Source organism: Pongo abelii, chromosome 4 (assembly GCF_028885655.2).
Source record: "Pongo abelii isolate AG06213 chromosome 4, NHGRI_mPonAbe1-v2.0_pri, whole genome shotgun sequence".
NCBI classification, from domain to species: Eukaryota; Metazoa; Chordata; class Mammalia; order Primates; family Hominidae; genus Pongo; species Pongo abelii.
Window position 1 is genome coordinate 158,515,319 of NC_071989.2, and position 22,478 is coordinate 158,537,796.

The 22,478-nt window shown below is 43.3% G+C and overlaps 1 protein-coding gene and 1 long non-coding RNA gene across 2 annotated transcripts in view; one reads left to right on the forward strand and one right to left on the reverse strand.

Annotated features, from left to right (window-relative positions):
• Positions 1 to 22,478, reverse strand: part of PDE6A (phosphodiesterase 6A) — an 87,837-nt gene that overhangs the window by 24,164 nt on the left and 41,195 nt on the right. Inside the window, exons 7-14 of the mRNA XM_024247163.3 lie at positions 22,278 to 22,344; positions 18,578 to 18,625; positions 14,396 to 14,545; positions 13,385 to 13,528; positions 11,729 to 11,794; positions 11,374 to 11,520; positions 10,208 to 10,315; positions 1,287 to 1,396 (exon numbers count right to left, since the gene is read on the reverse strand). Coding sequence (XP_024102931.3) covers positions 1,287 to 1,396; positions 10,208 to 10,315; positions 11,374 to 11,520; positions 11,729 to 11,794; positions 13,385 to 13,528; positions 14,396 to 14,545; positions 18,578 to 18,625; positions 22,278 to 22,344 — 840 coding nt within the window. The remainder of the gene's footprint in view (positions 1 to 1,286; positions 1,397 to 10,207; positions 10,316 to 11,373; positions 11,521 to 11,728; positions 11,795 to 13,384; positions 13,529 to 14,395; positions 14,546 to 18,577; positions 18,626 to 22,277; positions 22,345 to 22,478) is intronic.
• LOC129059575 (uncharacterized) lies at positions 8,027 to 11,291 on the forward strand. Its single transcript, XR_008525556.1, has 2 exons — positions 8,027 to 8,346; positions 11,106 to 11,291. It is a non-coding gene; the product is annotated as an uncharacterized LOC129059575 (long non-coding RNA).

A 22,478-nucleotide genomic window follows, 5' to 3' on the forward strand; every position in this document is an offset into this window, starting at 1 on the left:
TTGGGTCATGAACTCATTAGAGAATCTACTGAATAGCATGGACCCCTTCCCCAGAGGAAGCCACAAACACACACAATGCCATAAGGGATTTTAGGGACATTAGCATTGGGCCATGCTTCAAGATCATCTAGTCCTGATTCTTCACATCCAAGTCTTGAAGGAAACAACTGAATTTCCACAAGCCGTGTGTTTATTCATTTCTCTATTCAATAATTATTTGTTGAGCACTTGCTATGTGCCACACACTGTGCTAAGTATTTAGATTCTCAAAATGTAAAATGTAAACCCAATCTCTAGCCCTAGAGCAGCATGAAAGTATTGAGAAGACTCAGAGCAGCATGAATTCAGAGCTTGATAATGACTTACAGGCCATTGGCCCTGAGCAGAGACTCAGTTTTCTCATCTATAAGTAGGGATAACATTAGCCCCTGCTCTGCCCAGCCCACTGAGTGGTTGTGAGGATTCAGTGAGATCATGGTTCAAGGACTATGCTTTATGGGCTGTCTAAAATATAAGCTCTGTGAGGACAGGAGCTGTTTCGCTCATCAGAGCACCTTTTTTGCCTGGCATAGAGCCTACCACACCATATTAGAAGCACTGTAAATACGAGATGAGTCAATGAACCATTACTGGTTATTAACATCTTGGCTCAAATTAGTGCAGCAGGTAGAACAGGGAAGGAGACAAGTAAAGGAGTTTAATGCATTCATTTTCTATGGCTGCTATAACAAACTGCCACAAACTTAATGGCTTAAAGCAATAAAATTTATTATTTTACAGCTCTGTATGGAGTCTGAAATGGGTCCTTAGGCCTGCTTTCCTTCTGGAGGCTCCAGAGGAGAATCCGTTTCCTTGCTCTTTTGAGCTTCTAGAGGCCACCTGCATTCCTTGCTTGTAGGCCATGCCTCCATCTTCAAAGCCAGCAGGGTAGCATCCTCTCTCCTCTCTGACCTCCTGCTTCCCTCTTATAAGGACCCTTGGGACTACATGGGGCCCACTCGAATGAATAATCCCTGTATCTCAAGATCCTCAACTTAATCATATCTGCACAGTCCCTTTTGAATGTTAGGCAACATATTCCCCAGCTCAGGGATTTGAGATCTGGACATCTTTGGCGGGGTCATTACTCTGGCTGCTACAGGAGGAGACCCGGATCCCAAGGGCAGATGGCGCTGGGAAGCTGTGGACCACAAGACTTCCCTGTTGGCCAGTGAGTCTGCCTGGGGGCCACACAGAGCTGGATAATGAATCCAGAGGGCTCGGGGTGGGGAGAAAGGCTGACTCACTTCATCTGGTAGAGGTTATTGGTGCCTCTGTGGTCAATGTCATGGCAGAAGGCAGCTGTGACCATGGCCAAGGCCTCTAGGTCCGTGAAGTAGCGCTTCAGCTTTCCCGTCTGGAAGGGCAATCAGAGTGCAAATCATTCCTTTTGTCTAGGGGCTGGAAGCAGGGCTGAAAAGGCGGGTGTAAGGAGGAGGGCCCAGAACTAAAAAACTCATGGGTCTGATCTTGGCTGTATCCTGTCTCCAGAGGCTGACCAGAGGACTGCCCAGGGCTGAGGGGTTTTTTGGATATGGGACTTTCAGTGCTAGAATGGGGAAAGGCCCAGGTAAATGGGAACAACTGGTCACCCTATTTCTGAGTTGACCTTAGCTGGTCTCATCTCCCTCTGAAACTCGGTAGCCCAATCTCCATAATGAGGGTAGAGCATATTGGATCAGATGAGTTTTGAGAAACTTGTAGATATCAGGTTTTAGGATTTGGAGAGTTTCTGAACATGGCCAGGCTGGTAAAGCAAATCTTCCAAACGTGGTCTACTGGTTTAAGCACAGCCCGGAGGAATCCTTCCCTGGGATTGTGCCAGACACTTAACTCCTTGTTGATGCTAGGTGTTGAAACAAAATGTGGGAAAGCGCTCCGGAGAGCTGATGCTGACTTTATGAAAGCAATCACTCTAAGTGGTGTTCTTGTCACCGTTTATGGTAGCCCGGTCAGAATTCCTGCTTCCGGGCCCTAGCACCTACTGTGGCCTGACCATTTCAGCCAAGGGGAAAGGGATGATGTTGAGGAAGGGCAGAGATTTGCATCATGATCTGGATGGGGAAATAATTTTAAATAAAACATACAAGTCTCTGAACCCTCTGAGCCAAAAATATGAACACAAATACACAAAGATAAATCCATCCAAGGATATTGTGGCTCTGTTTGTAATAGTGAAAGATCGAAAAGACTTCCAAGTCCAACAATAGAACACTATGCAGCCACAAAATTGTATCATGGATAAGCCTAAAAAACATTATGCTAAGTGAAATACGCCAGACACGAAAGGACGGATACTGTATGATTTCACTTATATGAGGTGCATAGATTAGTCAAGATGAAAGAAACAAAAAATAAGATAGGGCCAGGCATGGCAGGTCACACATGGCAGCACTTTGGGAGGCCGAGGTAGGAGGGCCACTTGAGCCTAAGAATTCAAGATCAGCTTAGGCAACATAGCCAGACCCTGTCTCTACAAAACTAAAAATGTAGGTGGGCATGGTGGCACATACCTGTGGTCTCAGCTACTTGGTGTTAGTCCCAACTGCACCATTTTGTAAGCTCCCCATTGTTTTGCAGACCTTGGTCAAAGTGAGAAGCATCTTTCCTAACCACCTGACCACAAGGCAGACAAAGGCCCAACTAAAGAAACATCCCTATCATATCTTGCTGGGCAAAAGTTCAAGAAACACCACAATGGCATCCCACCGAGACAAGGGCAAAACCGCCTCATCGTGAGAACATCTTATCAATAGCCTGCCAGGCAACAAGCCATACTGCCCAGACCCCTCCCGCCCATATCTGTAAGTACCCCCAGCCTGTAAGCAGCGGTGGGCTCTGGCATTAGTCTGGTTCCTACTTCTGTAGATTTTATGCTGGGCGTAAAGCCTGCATTTGCTGTTGAGCCGCCCTCTTTCTGTGTGTGTGTGTGTCTTTCTTTAACCCTCGCCTTCCCTTCAAAACCTAACATTTGGGAGGCTGAGGTGGGAGGATCACTTGAGCCCAGGAGGTCAAGGCTGCAGTGAGCCGTGTGTTCTCAGCACTGCACTCCAGCCTATGTGACAGAGCAAGATCATATCTCAAAAGTAAAAAAAGATCTAAGAGGATAGAGATTAAATGTTGCCTCCTCTATAATTTCTTATTACCAAGAGACTAAAAATATTTGGGACTGTTACTAAAAATGTTCTGTGCCACAATGACAGATTGTACTATGGGGAACTACATGCTTCTAGAAATTATTATTCACAGACTACTGATCTACAGATTGCTGGTGTGACAATTCACAATTTTGCTTGCTTCCTAGTGTTCACTGGAAATTAAGGTCACTAAGGGTTAAGAATTCTAATTAATATAAGGATATATTAACATATATTAATATATATTTCTTTATTATTTAGAATTAACACATAATGTTATTTATAATATATTAATAACTAGTAATTAATATATTATTAATAAAATAATAAGGGAAACAATTCTATAAGCAATTATACAAGAGGGCAAAAACTGCTTTTGGTAAGAAAAAGCTATAAGATATGAGGATGTTTTATTTTGTTAAGGGGGAAAAGAGAAATTTTTGTCCTAATGTAGGATAACTGGTTGCTCCAAAATGAGAAAAGGAAAAAGTATAGGACAAAAGTTGAATGGATAAGAAAGTTGTAGAAGGCTTGTGGAGGATAAATCTTGTGAAAGTAATTGTATGTGTGATTAAGCTGGCTAAGATTGGAAGAAAATGGCTGGCGCGGTGGCTCACGCCTGTAATCCCAGCCCTTTGGGAGGCCAAGGCGGGCGGATCACGAGGTCAGGAGATCGAGACCATCCTGGCTAACATGGTGAAAACCCGTCTCTACTAAAAATACAAAAAATTAGCCGGGCATGGTGGTGGGCGCCTGTAGTCCCAGCTACTCAGGAGGCTAAGGCAGGAGAATGGCGTGAACCTGGGAGGCGGAACTTGCAGTGAGCTGAGATGTGCCACTGCACTCCAGCCTGGGCGACAGAGTGAGACTCCGTCTCAAAAAAAAAAAAAAAAAAAGATCAGAAGAAAATTATTTGTAAGGTTTTCTAAAATTTTGAAATTAATGCTATCTTGAACATTGATGTCAAAAGTACACTGATGCAAAACTAGAACTTGGACCTCTCTTTTAAAACAACAAATTTTCTTTGAGTATTTGTCTGCTGTTAATAGGAACTTTATCTTTTAGGTAATTGGACTAGGAAACAAAGATTCTGTGCTTTACCAAATTAATTTCCTGTACTCCAGGTTGTCTTTATTAGGTTTTTGATCACTTAAGAAAACTGAGTTTTCTTTATTAAGAGAGCTAAGGTCTTTCTATAAGTATTTAACTTTCTGTATTTTTATCTATTTATTTATTATTTATCTTATTTTATTTTTGTTTTGAGACAGAGTCTCGCTCTGTCACCCAGGCTAGAGTGCACTGGTGCAATCACAACTCACTGCAGTTTGGACCTCCTGGGCTCAAGCAATCCTCCCACCTCAGCCTCCTGAGTAGCTGGGACTACTGGCACATGCCACCACACTAGGCTAAATTATCTTATTTTGGGCTGGGTGCAGTGGCTCATGCCTGTAATCCCAGCACTCTGGGAGGCTGAGGCAAGTGGATAACTTGAGGTCAGGAGTTCGAGACCACCCTGGGCAACATGGTGAAATATCGTCTCTACTAAAAGTACAAAAAGTTAGCTTGGCCCGGTGGCATGCACCTGTAATCCCAGTTACTGGGGAGGCTGAGACAGGAGAATCGCTTGAACCCAGGAAGCAGAGGTTGCAGTGAGCTGAGATCATGCCACTGCACTCCAGCCTGGGTGACAGAACAAGACTCTGTCTCAAAAAAAAAAAAAAAAAAAAAAATTCAAGCATTTAGAAACTTCCCAAAGTCATATTCATTTTTTTTTTTTTTTTGAGACAGAGTCTTGCTTTGTTGTCCCGGCTGGAGTGCAGTGGCATGATCTCAACTCACTGCAACCTCTGCCTCCCAGATTCAAGTGATTCTCCTGCCTCACCCTCCTGAGTAGCTGGGATTACAAGCACGCACCACCACACTAGGCTAATTTTTAAAATATTTTTGGTAGAGATGGGGTTTCACCACGTTGGGCAGGCTAGTCTTGAACTCCTGACCTCAAATGATCCACCCACCTCAGCCTCCCAAAGTGCTGAGATTACAGGCGTGAGCCACCGTGTCTGGCCCCAAAATCATATTCTAAATTAAGTATTTTTCTTGACTACAAATTAACTTTGGAATTTTTCAGATGAACCCTTAGAACCTTTCAAAAGGATATCTCTTCTTGTAAAAAGAGAGACGTTAAACTAATTAGGCTTATTTTATATATTAAAGTATATGGGAAGCATTGTCAAATACAATTAATGCTAAATCTTCTTCAAGTTATATTCTATGGATGTGTTATTAATATGTGTTTCAGAAACTGTATAAAATTCATAGAAATCTGGTATTCCTGGTATAACACTATCAGTCACAATTTTAGTTATTGTCTTAAAATGTTTGCAACGGAAATAACCAAATTTCCTTGTCAATTGTGCCATTATTGTAATGAACTCTCACGAGATCTTTAACCATGACCATGTAAAGTCTTGTCATCCACAGGTGGTTTTTTACTCTGCTACTTTCCTGAGCAACTATAAGCCTAAAGTGTTTCATCTTCATAAGATCATACCACTGGACTGCGGAAGAATTTCCAGAATTCCAGTGAAGAAAATGGTTCATAAAACTGCTAACTCAGTATTAAGCAGAATAAAAAATAGTTGAAAATTAAAACAAATGATTTGGCAGATTTTTATGCTAAGTCAGCCAGTACTGAAATTGGTAAGATATACAATTTAAATGAACTCCAAAGATTGATCCAAGTCAAGTTACCTATGATAACCTATTTAATAAACAGTGCTACGCACCTGAATTGGAGAAATGAAATTGGTATTTAAAAGGATGTAAATCCAATGTTAAGTGTGGACTCATAAGGAGTCCCGATGGCCTCCTCAACCTTCTTGAGTCCTTAAAGCTTCCATTATTAGATTACTGCACTCCATGACTCATCATGGAAGAAATAAAATGACAGAAATGATGACAAAATATTGACAAGGTGACTGCTCTAAAATTGCTAAAATGGGCTGGGTGCAGAGGCTGATGCCTGTAATCCCAGCCCTTTGGGAGGCCAAGGTGGGCAGATCACCTGAGGTCAGGAGTTCGAGACCAGCCTGGCCAACATGATGAAACCCCATCTCTACAAAAAATACAAAAATTAGCCAGGGGTGGTGACACGTGCCTGTAATCCCAACTACTTGGGAGGCTGAGGCAGAAGAATCACTCGAACCTGGGAGATGGAGGTTGCAGTGAGCTGAGATCACATTGCTGTACTCCAGCCTGGGCTACAGAGTGAGATTCCATTTCAAAGTAAATAAATAAATAAATAGAATTGCTGAAATGGTTTCAAGAAATGTTTGGGGCCAGGCGTGGTAACTCACACATAAAATCCCAGATCTTTAGGAGGCCAAGGCAGGAGGATCACTTGAGCCCAAGAGTTCAAGACCAGCCTGGGCAACATAGTGAGACCCTGTCTTTTCAAAACAATTTAAAAATTAGCCCAGCATGGCGGTGAGTGTCTGTTGACCCAGCTACTTAGGAGGCTGAGATGGGAAGATTGCTTGAGCCTGGGAAGTCAAGGCTACAGTGAGCCATAATGACATTACTACACTTTAGCCTAGGCAACAGAGCAAGACCCTATCTCAAAAAAAAAAAAAAAAAAGTTTTGTTTGTCAAACTCATAATTCTAGCAAGACAATAAAAATCTCAGGCAACACATTTCCAGCACCCACTGGATCATTTGAACACTTACAAATGGATTTCACTTAACTGCCCCTTCAGCGCATCTTTTCTGGTTTTATAGAACCGTTCCCATACAGGAAGGCTGATGCTATAACACTACTTAAAAAGCTATTAGAAAATATTTTTTCACTGAGTTTAATAGCTTGTGCCTATAATTCCAGCAACTTGGGAGACTGCAGCAGGAGGATCACTTGAGGCCAGGAGTTCAAGACCATGGCAACATAGTGAGACTCCCATCTCTCTAAAAAACAAAATAAATAAATCAGCCAGGCATGGTGGTACATGTCTGTAGTTTTAGCTACTTGGGAGGCTGAGATGGGAGGATCACTTGAACCCAGGAGTTTGAGGCTGCATTCAGCTCTGATCACATCACTCTTTCCAGACTGGGCAACACAGTAGGAGCTCATCTCAAAAAAAAAAAAAAAAAAAAAAAAACTTAAAAAAATATTTTTCCCTTGTAAGGAATTCTTGAGAAAATCTCCAGAGACTTTTCTGGAAGCACTGTCAAATAATAATGCTAAGCTTTGTTTGAGTTATAGTCTATGGATATGTTATTAATATGTGTTTCAGAAATTGTATAAAATTTTCTTTTCTTTTTTTTTTTTTTTTTTGAGACAATGATTCACTTTGTCACCCAGGCTGGAGTGCAGTTGTGCCATCACAGCTCACTGCAGCCTCAACCTCCTGTGTTCAAAGGATCCTCCTGCCTTACCCACTGAGTAGTTGGGACCACAGGCGTGCGCCACCATACCTGGCTAATTTTTGTACTTTTTGTAGTGATGGAGTTTCACCATGTTGCCCAGGCTGACCTCGAACTCCTCGGCTCAAGCATTCCACCCACCTAAGCCTCCCAAAGTGTTGAGATTACAGGTGTGAGCCACTGCACCCAGCCTGTATAAAATTTATAGATAGAGATAAAGAGATACTCATTTCACTAGACACATTGTAAAACCATTTACAAAGATATTTTAAACACAGTTGCATTAGGCAAAGCTAACTGAACCAATTGGATTGCCTTGGTCAAAGGTATTCTCAATTGATGGCAATCAGATCCACTCCTGCTGGAAAACAGATTGGCCCCATATGAAATAGTTACAGGAAGATGTATGCCCTGATAACAGAACCTTATTTATCTTCCACTTTTATAGACTCTGACATGACTCAGTAGTGCAGGACTTTAGTGCATGATGCCAAAGCATATTTTCATCAGGTTAAAGAAGCCCTTTGTGACCCACCAATTGATGACAACGAGATCTTTCATGATCTAGAACCCGGAGATTAGGTCTTTTGGAAATTACACCAAAGGAAGCCTGCTCTTGAACTCCATTGGACGCCACCATACCAAGTTCTTCTCTACTGCAAAACTTTAGGGCCTTGAGTCTTGGATCTACATCTCTCAATTCAAAAGGTCCTTCCAGGTTCCTGGACGTATACACCTGTTGGACTCCTTCAGGTAAAGCTAACCAGGGAAGGTTTTCCACAGAAACAGATGGCATCCTAGACAGGGATCATAGATCAAGCCTTCTCTGCCATCATGAAAGAAACAGTACTCTGACCTTTCTAATTAATAACCTAATGACTGCCAGATATAGAAAACCCATCTAAGTGATGCCTACAAAAGGTATATCCTGCTTTCAGGTATTGTGCAGTCAAGACCTGGAGACTACCTATGTGGGTAAATTGCTTGTAGGATGTCACTGGATTAAATCCAGTAAAGTTTCTTTCCACTAAATGTGGTTATGCAACCTTACAGTATGCTATGAAGGGACCACAAAAAAGTAAGTGTCCCACTGGACCCTGTTCAGGAGCTATGCAGACTTATGAGTGGACAAACTTAACTGAACTCTGTTCAAGCACCGCTAGGTGGCCTCTTTTCCAGTCCCCAAGGGCTTATATTGGGTTTGCTTACTCTGTTCTCTCTCCCTGAGGGTTCAGAACTTGTTATTTGGCCAGGCTCACTCCTGCTCCCAAATAGCTTGCCCCTGAAAGTTCCCATAACAACTCCCACAATCAGAGGCCAAAGCAATCAATAACCAAAATTACTACCGATCTCAAAATAGATGAAGATAAGTTGGTGTCTACTGAGGAAAGTTTCCAGTGGGGCTTCTGGGGGCTCACTCTTGCTGGTAGAGGGGTACCAGTTATGGGGAATTTAAAGCTGATTATACATTAGAGGGAAATCTTGGATTTTATAGTCAATCAGGCCTCCCAGTGTTCAGACAAGTAGAAGCAACTCTGTAAAAAGTGGATGAGAAGATTCATGGAAACACCTAATGGAACATGATGCAGCTTTAGACCTCCTCTTTGTCCTTGTTGGGTCTTGCGTATGAGGCTGAACAAAACTGAATGTTGCACTTATCTTTTCTCTGATTTTAGTACTACAGGAAGCTTAATTTAAAGGTGGCTGATACTGCTGTTTCTCTAGACACTGCCACAATTTAAGGAAATTTCAGAAAATTTCTCTGGGGAAAAGAACACATGATGTGTTTATGGGAGCAGCTAACAGGTGGTTTGCAGGCATCTTGAATGGTGAATGGCAAACTTTTCTATTCCAAAGTTTTCTAATCTTTATTTATTTATTTATTTTAAGTGGATTTCCAGATTACTATGACTTGCATTGCCAGGCTAAGTACAGAAATGGATCTCTCTTTATAACAGGCCATTTAAAAATGAAATATGTTCCTAATTGTCATTATGCCACAAACAAAGACTATAACCAATGACCAATTGAACTGTTGAATTTTTTTTTTTTTTTTTTTTTTTTTTGAGACAGAGTCTCACTCTGTCGCCAGGCTGGAGTGCAGTGGCGCGATCTTGGCTCACTGCAACCTCCGCCTCCCGGGTTCAAGCAATTCTCTGCCTCAGCCTCCCAAGTAGCTGGGATTACAGGTGCCCACCACCATGCCCAGCTAATTTTTGTATTTTTAGTAGAGATGGGGTTTCACCATCTTGGCCAGGCTGGTCTTGAACTCCTGACCTCATGATCCACCCGCCTCTGCCTCCCAAAGTGCTGGGATTACAGGCATCAGCCACCGCACCCGGCCCTGTTGAACTACTTTTATACTTGTGACATGGTTACCCCCAAATAACCTGACTGAGGTTGGGGGTAGCCTGCAGCTTTCTTTCACTTTTTATTTTATATGTGTCTCTATTCTTGGAATCCTTTTACACTAAGCCTGTACTGCTTTCACATAATTCTTAAAAGACAGTAAATAGAGAAAGAAGAACAATGCTGTTGCTACCATGTAGAGTCTGCATGAGATTGTCTAGTGTGATGCAAGCCCACCCTACCAGTCCCACCGGCCCCGCCATACCACCAGCAGGGAGAACATGGTCTGCCCCACGTTGAAGCCGTGCCGCCAGTTGTGGTAGGTGATCTTGCGGTAGCCCTTACTCAGGGAGTACATGAACCGTACCAGGGCCTGTGAACACATGCACATCAGTGAGGCAGGACACACCTAAATGGTCTCATGAGAGGGTTGGAATAACAAAAATATGAAGAAGGCATGGCCCATGGCCCTCTCTTTTGAGGTTTGAGGTACTCTAACCCCATCCTTGGACCGGGAGGTGAGAACTTGTACTAGATGCAATCATGCTGCGAAAGTGCTTTGCAAATACTAAATGCTAAATACTAAGAAGATGTTGTTGTTGTTGTTGTTGTTGTTAGGAAATGAGGTGAGCATGCATCATTCCTCTGACTGATCTTCATCAGTAATTCCCGAACTGTGCCCTGGAGAGCAACTGTCCTTGGAGAAGCTAACAGGGGCCCTACAGGGGAAAAAAAAAAAAAAAACAAAAGGACTCTTTTATCCAGTGGTTCTCAAACTTGCGTGTGCATGAGACTCACTTGGAGGACTTGTTAAAACAGTTTCTGATTTATCAGAGCTGGGAGTGTGTGTGTGTGTGTGAGAGAGAGAGAGAAAGAGGAGAGAGAGAAAAAGAAGAATGTGAATTTCTGGTAAGTTCTTAGGTGGTGTGGATGTGGTCTGGGGCAACACTTTGAGAACCACTGCTTTAACTAAAATCAAACAAGTTCAGGCAATTCTGCACACCATATCCCACTGCCTCCCATACATACCTTCTCTGCCGTCCCCCATGACCCGAGACTCACAGCAAACCTTAGTAAGGAATCCTGCAGGGAATGAGCCCTGTTTAAATTGGTTTAGCCCACATTTTCTGCCCTCATTTAACTATAGAACCAATTTTTTGCAGCACATCTATTCTCAGCCTTCAGAGCTTAGTACCTCAGAACCCACTGCAAGAAACCAGCGCACCCAAAACATCACACTTCACAGAACACAGAGGAACAGCGTGTCTCTTTTCTTATAAATGACTCATCTGTGCAATGTGACTAATTCTTTAAATCCTAAATACTGAGAGTAAACTCTTTTTAAGATAGTTTACAGACTGAGTCTTTTTTTTAAAGCAAGCAAGAAAGAAAATTAAAAAGGGAAATCAAATATATTTGTTTTGACCTCACCTCTTGTGGAATGTGAAATTTATCCACCACTTTGAGCTCATAATACATCTGTATTCCACATTTTACCAGCTCCAGTTCTGTTAGGGGCAAGTCACTGAAGTGAAATTTATGAATTTCGTATTTATCTGCATCTGGCAGCTCCGCTTGCTGTATAAGGAATAGAGCCAACTGATTTGGAAACATGAAGTGTTTCTGGGTGCCCACCTCCTGTCCAGCCCTGTCCCCATCCTGGGTCTGCTGGAAGGATCAGAACAGAGTGATGGGGAACATGCTCTGCAAAGAGAAACCCCTGCATGCTCAGGAGCACTTTGCACTTGTTATACATCGGGTCTTGTGCTGCCCCGGTTCAGCTCACCAGGATCTCAGCCAGCTCCTCTTCCTCACATTCCCACGGCTCCTTCCCATACACCTCTCTGGTTTTCTGCCAGGACCCAAAATGGCAGGGGGAAAAAAATAGGTTACAACATGCCTCCACGTTTCCATTCCCATTTATCTCCTTCCTCCAAAGTCCTTGCAACAGAACCACCAGCTCAAAGAGGATTCCATTTAACATCCATTGATGCACAAGGTCCTGGGCTTTAGAGCCATAGAGACCTGCATTCAAATTCAAGCTCTACCACTTACTAGCAGTGTTATTAGTGCTTCTGATCTTCAGTTTCCTCATCTGTAAGTTGAGGATAATAAACATACCTAACTGGTGAATTAAAATTCAATTGTGCAAAGTCATTCTTAAGTAACATATGTAAAATTAAATAATCCATATAAAGCACTTAGCACAGTGCTTAGCGCATAGTGAGCACTAACATAAATTAATGTTGTTGTTGATAGTTTCATTGTTATTATTACTGACTGGGAGTAAGGAGGCCTTGGACACAGTCCTGGTTCTTCCTCTCATTTACTGTGTAACTTGAGGCAAGTTCCTTCTCTCTGTGGGCCTATGTCCCCATGTGCCAGAGGAGGGGAAACTGGACCTAGTTACTTGCTCCTGATTTCTTGACCCAGAGCAGAATTTGTTAACTTGTAACTGGTTCACCAAGGCTGTGCCCCAATAGGTTGCACATACCCATTCTTTGGCTGAAACTGTGGACTGAGTCAAGCAAACCATGAGACAATTTATTCGAACTGGATGTTTTCTCTTCTGAATTTAACAGTTATTGGAATGAAATCCTCAAATTTGTTGTGGTATCTTCCCAGGTTAAGAAATGCCCTCTAAAAACATTAGCCTGTCTTTATTTTTTCTTTTTTTCTGGTCTCACTCTGTCGGCCAGGCTGAAGCGTGGTGTGGCAATCATGGCTCACTGCAGCCTTCGACCTCCATGGGCTCAGGTGATCCTCCCACCTCAGCCTCCCGAGTAGCTGGGACTACAGGCACACACCACCATGCCTGACTAATTTTTGTGGGGTTTTTTTTGGTAGAGACAGGGTCTCGCCATGTTGCCCAGGCTGGTCTCAAACTCCTGGGCTCAAGTGATCTGACCACCTTGGCCTCCCAAAGTGCTGAGATTATAGGTGTAAGCCACTGCACCCAACTTAATAGGGTCTTTTTAGTGAGCTGACCCCACAGGAGGGAGGCTCCGAGAAACTGATAATTGTCCACTGGTCTTCCAGATAAAGCTTCCTCTCAGAGTAGGGGCTATGGCTGGTTGACTCTGTCTCCAGTACCAAGTCATCCCTGAGCACAGTGAAAAATGGAGTTTCTAGAGCTGTCAAGCCAACATCTGACCCCAAGAATGAGGTGTTTCTGCAAGGAACAGCTGTCCCCAGGCCACACAGTGCAGTTATTATGTACCACTCTCAGGCACTCATCTGCTCATGCACTCATTCATTCATTCATTCATTCATTCAATGTTGAGGGCTGCTGCATCCCTGTGCTAGGCAGGAAGGAATACAACAATGCACAAACCCACGCCCAGGCTGTGCCCTGATGGAGTTGCAAGTTTTGCCTTAATCTGGCCACATCTCTGAGACGCAGTCTGTATTAGAGTAGAAACAAGTAAAGAACATTACACACCAAGATTTTCTGAATTTCTTCATTGTCACACTTCACATGATATTTTACTATGTCCTGGAAAATATCCTTCCGATTTTCAAGTTTATTCATTGACTCATAGGTGTCAGGATTTAAAACAGACCAGCCCAGAAATTGAGTCAAAGACTGAAAAAGAAAGAAAGGAGGAATCAGAGACAGAACACCTAAGTTTAATCTTGACTCTAAAACTCATAGCAACAGTTTCTAGGCCTCTGTTTTCTCAGCTATAAAATGGGTTTGATAAGCTGTGTGCTGCCCACCTTGCAGAGTTCTTTTAAGGCTAAGATAAAGGAATGGATGTGACCACACTGTAAGTAAAGCACTAACATACATAAAGCACCATTCTTATGTGTAATAACTTCACAAAAAGAGAATGTGTTTTTGCATATGTGGGGACAGGGGATGTCTAGGAACTCTGTACTTTTTGCTCAATTTTGCTAAGAACCTAAAACTACTCTAAAAAGTAAAGTTTGTTAATATTTTTTAATTTTTATTTTTTTGAGACAGGGTCTTGCTCTGTCACCCAGGATGGAGTGCAATGTCACAATCATGGCTCACTGCAGCTTTGACCCCTTGGGCTCAAGTGATCCTCTTGCTTCAGTCTCCTGAGTAATTAGGACCACAGGTATGCACTACCATGCCTGGCTAATCGTTTTTTAACTTTCTGTAGATATAGGATATTGCCCGGTTGGCCATGCTGGTCTTGAATTCCTGGGCTCAAGTGATTCATCTGCCTCAAACTCTCAAAGTGCTAGGATTACAGGTGTAAGCCACCATGCTCAGCTTGATTACATTTTTAAAAAAGGAAATGTGGATTTCTCTGACAGCACATCGGTGCAGTACAGAAGTGAGAGTGAAGAAAGTGGTTGATGAGGCAGAGTCAGGATTATAGCAACGAGGTTGCTGCCCCATGTGATAGAGCAGTGACATCCAGCCTCCCCCAGCAAGCTGACTCTGAATCCCAACAGCAAAAGGCCTCCTAGCAAGCCATACCTCCATGAGCGTCTCATCCATTTCATCAAAGGGCTTCCCATCTTTACGATTATAAAATGTGGCCACTCCAACAATTTCTTCCTTCTTGTTCACAATCGGCATTGCAAGCACATTTTTAATCATCCATCCAGACTCATCCAGAGGTTCTTTCTACAAGAGAAGGGCTAGATTAGGTTTCCTCTTGTTCCAGGCCACAGAGCCAACGATGATAGATTTCACCGTACATCATGACCCTGACTGGCTGAGAAGAGGTGGCAAGAGGATGGAGTTTGTTGGATTTTGCATGAGTTTAATTACTGACAACTACCATGAGAAATAACCCATCTGGTTGGAATTCCTTAAGCCAAGTAGCCATTTTGTGTTCACTCCTCAGATGTCAGGGCCAGTGCGTGTCAGGCAGTGTGTTACGGGGATGTAACGGTGTGCAGAACATCCCAGAGAGGTAGTGTTTCTCTTTCAGATATGGGAGGCAGTGGCAGGGTACTGGCTTAAAAGGGCAATGCTATGATTCTTGTGACGTTGAATTAATAATCTAGATATAACCTGCACATTTTGCCTCTTGCCCTGACTTCCTATGTTACTTTTAGCACTTCATTTCCTCTCCTGGGGCCTCAATTTTCTTATCTATAGAATGGAAAGAATATGTGCCTCACTGAACAAATGAAGTTCTTGATCAATTATAAGATGCCTTTGGTGAGGCTAGGCATGGCGGCTCACACCTATAATCCCAGCACTTTGGGAAGTCGAGGCAGGCAGATCACTTGATGTCAGGAGTTTGAGACCAGCCTGGAGAACATGGTAAAACCCTGTCTCTATTAAAAATACAAAAATTAGCCAATTAGCCAGATGTGGTGGCATGCTCCTGTAATCCCAGCTACTCGGGAATCTGAGATGGGAGAATTGCTTGAACCCAGGAGGCAGAGGTTGCAGTGAGCTGAGATCATGCCACTGCACTCCAGCCTGGGCAACAGACAGAGACTCCATCTCAAATATATATATATATATATATATATATATATATATATATATATCCATTGGTTCATCAAACATTTAGAATGTGCAAGAAACTGAGCTAGAAACTGAGGAAGCCAAGGCACAGATCTTGTCCTCAGGTTGCTCATAATCTGTAAGGTAAGTAAGCAATTACACTGCAGTGTGGGAAGTTCTCTAAGAGAGTTACATTATGGAACTATGGGAGCCAGAGGAGAAAAGGAAGTCAAGGAAGGCTTCCTGGAGTAGGTGAGTCTTCCAGTCCTGAAGTTTCAAGATTCTTAACATGGTGAGATGATAATTGTTATTATTTAAATAACACTGGAAAGTAAAACAGCTGTCTCAGCACCTGGTGAGAGAGTGTCTTCAAAAGGATGCAGAATACTGCCTGAAGAGCACAAGGTTGTATTGAACTCAGACCTGGCTGCCCCCAGCACTCTACCTAATCTTCATGGAATCCCTTCCCTCTGAAGGCCATGATAAAAAGACAGATTTTATTGAAAATGAAAGGGAACACCATTAAACATTTTTAAGCAAAGAAGTCACTGATTCAACCTATGTTTTTTGTTTTTTGTTGAGACAGAGTTTTGCTCTGTCGCCCAGGCAGGAGTATAGTGGCACTATCTTGGCTCACTGCAACCTCTGCTTCCTGGGTTCAAGCGATTCTCCTGTCTCAGCCTCCCGAGTAGCTGGGATTACAGGTGCCCACTAACACACTCTGCTAATTTTTGTATTTTTAGTAGAGACGGAGTTTCACCATGTTGACCAGGCTGGTCTCGAACCCCTGACCTCAGGTAATCTGCCCGCCTCGGTCTCTCAAAGTGTTGGGATTACAGGTGTGAACCATTGCACCTGGCCCAACCTATGTTTCTTAAAAACATTATTCAGGGGCTGGGCGCAGTGGCTTACGCCTGTAATCCCAGCACTTTGGGAGGCCAAGGCAGGCAGATCACCTGAGGTCGGGAGTTCAAGACCAGCCTGACCAACATGGTGAAACCCTGTCTCTACTAAAAATAAAAAATTAGCTGGGAATGGGGGCGCATGCCTGTAATCCCAGCCACTCAGGAGGCTGAAGCAGCAGAATCGCTTGAACCCAGGAGGCAGAGGTTGTGGTGAGCCGAGACTGTGCCACTGCACTCCAGCCTGGGCAACAAGAATGAAACTCCATCTCAAAAAAACAAAAACAAAAACAAACAAACAAAAAACAACATTATTCAGGCTACTTTATGGAGTATGAGTTGGAGGAGGAAGACCAGAATCTAAAAACAAGATTAAATTTGCTTTACTAATGTAGTTAAACTGCAATCAAGTGGATGACTTGAGTAAAGACTATGTTCTGCTGTGGTTGTGGTCAGGTTCGCAACTCTCAGCAAGTCTTCAGGCTTGGCGCGTTGATGTGGTCAAAATCACAACACATGAAGTGCAATTTTAACTTTGGAACTGTTTTCTGTCTAAGCTTTTTCATAATGTTCTTGAAGGAGAAAAAAATAATTCTGACTTTTCTGAGTCATTTTTATTTCCTTCTGAATTATTTCCTGATTGATAATGATTTGTTTTTCTTTTATTTGTTTAGCCTAGCATGCTAAACCAAATCAGTAGTGACAGGGCCCCCAGAGCTGAGGATATCAAGAAAGATAAGACCCAACCTTGACCAAAGGAAGTCACATTTTACTAAGAAGAATTAGTCTGACACGGACACAAGAATAATAAAAGATGACATAAAGAAAATACGTAAGAGACGCAAGTTTCTTGGTGTGCCTTTCCAGGCCCTGCAGGATTTGGTCTCTGTCCACCTCTCTAGAATCTTCTCCTGCCAGTCTCCCTCAATTTCTCATTCAGATTTGTTGGCTTATTCTAGTTCCTTCCAATAAGCCATCTCTTTCCTGCAATCTTCTCCCCTCTCTCTACTGTCCAAACATAAGTTTTGGGGACATATTTCTTGATTCCTCCCAGATTGTCAGAATCTCCAGCTATGCCCCTCCTCTCCCCTCTGCCCTTCTCCTAATCACCACTCGGTGTCTCTTTCCCCATGCAATCATGAGCTTCATGGAGACAAACACTATGCCTGTCTGGCCCACCACTGTAGCAAGTGTTAACATTTTGCCAATGCCTTCACAGAAGATATCTTCCATGAAACATTTGTTTAAAAAAAAAAAAAAAAGACAAAATCAAATGGAAGGTCAGGTGCGGTAGCTCATGCCTGTAATCCCAGCACTTTGGGAGGCCGAGGTGGGTGGATCACCTGCAGTCAGGAGTTCGAGACCAATCTGGTCAACATGGCGAGCCCCCACCTCTACTAAAAATACAAAAAATTAGCCGGGCGTAGTAGCGGGCGCCTACAGTCCCAGTTACTCGGGAGGCTGAGGCAGGAGGATGGCGTGAACCTGGGAGGCGGAGCTTGCAGTGAGCCGAGATCGCGCCACCGCACTCCAGCCTGGGTGACAGAGCAAGACTCTGTCTCAAAAAAAAAAAAAAAAAAAAAAAAACCAAGGAGACAAATTATATTCAGCCAGAGGAATCATAATAAAACTTAATAGAAGTAGTAGCATTTGAGGTTGTCATTGAAGGGCAGAGAGGATTTCAATAGGAGGTGGTAGAACAGGATTTGAACAGAAGATGATAGGGAACAGCATAAGCAAAGGTGCTGAGGCCAGTCAGGCATAGTGGTGGACACCTGTAGTCTAGCTAATTGGCAGGCTGAGGCAGGAGTTTTGCTTGAACCTACGAGGTTGAGGCTGCAATGAGCTATGATTGCACCATTACACTCCAGCCTGGGCAACAGAGTGAGACCCTCTCAAAAAAAAAAAAAAAAAAAAAGAAAACAACAACAACAACAAAACACCTGGCAAAGTGGCATTTTGATTATATTTATTGAAATACAACTTTAATGTCTGAATCTGATCATGAAACTTTGGAGCTTTTGTATATTAAATATTGTATATCTAGTGGGGGGAAAAATAGATCCTGAGGCCAGAAAGCAAAGGGAGTGAATGTTAAAACTGAAAAGGACCTTGGAAATTACCCAGTTAACTCTGTCCCCATTTCCATTGGCACAGGACTTTTATCCTGTCATATTTTCACTTTGTTGAGGCTGCTTTCCAGCAGAGTAGGTGGATTCTAATGTATTCTAATGCTCTTTGGGGAAGAAAAAAAAATCATATGACTAAGACTGCAAATAAAAAAATGACTTACCTGAAATGCAAAAAAGTCCTCCGTAGGCGCATTCATGATGTTGCAAATCTGAGAGCAGTGAAGGGGAATAATGAAGGTGTGATTAGGCCTGAGAGGGTGAGCAGTGAAGCACTGTATACCATTTTCAGAAACACCATGTTCTTGTCCAAGGCATTCACATTCTTTTCATCAGGTAGACATAGTCGAGACAGTTTTGAATTATTAACTGAGGCTACTAGACAGAAAAGTAACCTTATAAACATTACTTTTTATGATTTGCTCCACTCTTGAATCATTTCTAAGCTTTGAAAAAGTTAAGGCTACAACTTGTCATTACTAGCAGCTGGAGGATATCCCATTTTGTTGTTCCCCTTTTCTTGCTTATTTGGGTTGTATCCATGGTCTTTAAGTTAATATAAATAGCAGCCCAGCCAATGTGGTGAAACAGTATCTCTACTAAAAATACGAAAGTTAACCAGCAGTGGTGGCGTGCGCCTGTAATCCCAGCTACTCTGGAGGTTGAGGTGGGAGAATCACTTGAACCTGGGAGGCAGAGGTTGCAGTGAGCCAAGATCGTGCCACTGTACTCCAGCCTTAGCAACAGAGTGAGACCCTGTCTCAAAATAAAATAAAATAAAATAAAATAATAAAATAAAATAAATAATGCTACTCTAAATATATTTGACTCAACTACATTTAGGTTCTGTTTTGTTTGGGCAGGTAGGGGTTTTTCCTTGGCGTATAAACCCCAAAGTAGAATAATAAATGAAAGGTGTTGTAGCTCTGGTTCTATATTGCTAGATTCCTCTCTTGAAAATTGAACCAGTTTACCCTACTGGTAAGGGATCAGATGACACTTATCTGATCTCCCCAGAGCACTGTGGGGCCACTGTGTACGGTTGTGTAATGTGTGAACTGCACACAGGCATCTGGCTGAGGGGCAACTGGGAGCTGAAATCCATCCTGTGATCTGCTTGCAGCGCCATGACCTTGACCTTTCTTTAGTCATCCATTGAGAAACGGTGCCTTCTAGTTCTCAAAAATGCTCCATCTGGGCTGGTAGCGACCCTGCCTGACAACACAGGAGTGGGCTGTCTGTGGTCTCAGAGAGCAGGTTGTACCTGCTCCTGTCCAAGGACTGCCTGCTCACTGCACCAGCCTTCTGACCTCTCCTTTGACCAGCTCTATCAGTTAATGTCATTGTCTCCTGATCTCAGAGTTCTTGGAGCCCTCTTTCCTCTCCATCTGTGAGCATGCTGGTGTCTCTCTCATGCTTGAAAATGAAATCCTTCCTGCATCCATGGTCCCCACAGCAACCACCCAGGCATTCTCCTCTTTTCTTTTGCATTCTTTACCTTCTTGTTACCCATCCACTACTCAGCAAACCACATGCTGGTTCTGCTTCCACCTCACCACCAAATCCATTTTCACTGGGGCCACCAATAACCTCTTCAGTGCCAAACCCAGTGAGGGTTTTCAATTCTCTCATCAGTTCACTCTGCTGCATGTCATCATTTCCTTCCCTGTTGAAACTTTCCACTTCCTTGGTTTCCATGACACTGCCCTCTCCTGGATCTCCAAACACCTCTGAACCTTCCTTCTGTTTCTCTATCACACACTCCTCTTTCCCACCCACTCTGTAGATGCCAACAACCTCCATTATTGCACCCTAAGTCCACTGCCTGTCTCCCTCTCCCTAAGTGGCTTCCTCCACACATAATTTCAAACACCATCTGGTCCTGATATCTTCCAAATCTCTGCTTCCAACACTCCTCTCTCTCCATGGCATCAGAATTGTCTCTTCATCTACCTGCCGGACAGCTGCTCCTAAAAAATGTCACAGTTTTACCTTGTCTGAAACTGACCTCGTCATCTTACATCCAAGCATGATGATAGCACTATCTATCCAGTCTAGAAGCCTGAAATTAGCTTTGACTCCTCTCTTCCCCATTCTCTGCCTACAACCAATCACAAAGCCCTGCCAGCTTCACCCTCTCAATATTGGACCTGACCCATTATCCACTTCTTGTGTTCTTGCCTCTGTCAAAGTTGTTGTGAGTATTAAATTTAGGTAGTGCCTGACTCATGGTAAGCACCCAGTGGCTGTTAGCAAGAATGATAGTATTCTTTACCCCACCTACCTTTGCTGAGATTCTCATCACCTCTTACTTGAATGATGCTCTGGTTACTTTGCCTGCAGTCCTAGTCCTTCAGATCCACTTCCCAGGAAGCTGCTAGAGTTATCTTTCTTTTCTTTCTTTCTTTTTATTTTTTTCTTTTAGAGACAGGGTCTCCCTCTGTTGCCCAGGCTGGAATGCAGTGGTGCAATCATACCTCACTGCAGCCTGGAACTCCTGGACTCAACGGATACTCCTGTCTCAGCCTCTTGAGTAGCTGGGACTGTGGGCGTGCACCACCATGCCTGGCTAATTTTTTAATTTTTTGTAGAGACGGAGTCTTGGTATGTTGCCCAAGCTGGTCTCAAATTCCTGGGCTCAAGTGATCCTCCTGCCTCGGCCTCCCAAAGTGTTGGGATTACAGGCGTGAGTCACCATGCCCTGCCAGAGTTATCTTTCTAAAATGAAAATTGACTATGTGAATCTCCTGCTTGTCTACCTGTCACCTGTAGATTAAAATCCCATCTTTTAAGGATGAGCATGGTGGTTCACGCCTATAATCCCAGCACTTTGGGAGGCTGAGGCAGGTGGATCATTTGAAACCAGGTGTTCGAAACCAGCCTGGCTAACATGGCAAAACCCTTTCTCTACTAAAAATACAAAAATTAGCTGGGCGTGGTGGTGCACGCCTGTAATCACAGCTATTCGGGTGGCCGAGGCATGAGAATCGCTTGAGCCCAGGAGGCGGAGGTTGCAGTGAGCCAAATTCTCACCACTGCATTCCAGCCTGGGCAACAGAGTGAGACACTGTCAAAAAAAAAAAAAAAAGTCCCACCTTTTAGACAAGGCATCCAAGGCCTGTTGCAATTTAGCCCCTTCCTCCCTCTTGAGCCTCATCTTTTGCTGTCTTCCTGTCTAAAATCTAATACTCCAGCCACACTTAACCATACACAGCACACTGCTCCAGGCCTCCATGCCCATGTTGTTTGCCCATGTTCTTCCTTCCACCTGGAACCTCCTTTTATGAACCCACCTGCCTAAGACCTATTTATTTTGTTTTATTTATTATTATTATTTTTTGAGATGGAGTCTCACTCTGTTGCCCAGGCTGGAGTGCAATGGCATGATCTCAGCTCACTGCAACCTCCGCCTCCTGGGTTCAAGTGATTCTCCTGCCTCAGCCTCCCGAGTAGCTGGGATTACAGGCGCCTGCCACCATGCCCAGCAAATTTTTATATTTTTAGTAGAGATGGAGTTCTTCCATGTTGGCCAGGCTGGTCTCCAGCTCCTGACCTCATGTGATCCACCTGCCTCAGCACCCCCCAAAGTTCTGGGATTATAGGCATGAGCCACTGTGCCCGGCCAAGACTATGCACCTTTCTACCTAAGGATTATTTATCTATGTATTTAATATTTCCTCAAATGTCAATTATCTGTTCATTCATTTAGACCAATTGCAAACTGAATTGAGAGAAACAAGAGAATTAGGCTTTTAGAGAGCCACACTTGCCATCATCTTTTCCACTCTCTTCTTGATCTGAAATCCTTCCACTCTTTCTTCCACGTGATCCAAAACTCTCCCCCTTCAAAGTTATATTACTTACCAGGCCATTCTGGGCAACATAAGCCGGGAGACCACTTACTAAAGCCCAATGGTCAGGAGGTGGATTCCTGTGAAGGCCAAAGACAAACGGTGACTCTCAGTGCAGGGATTGCTGGACTAAAGACTAAAATCTGGGCCTTTGCCCTCCCCCTGCTCTCAAGTGGCTCTCAGCACCTGCTTACATTCACTACACCTGACCAAA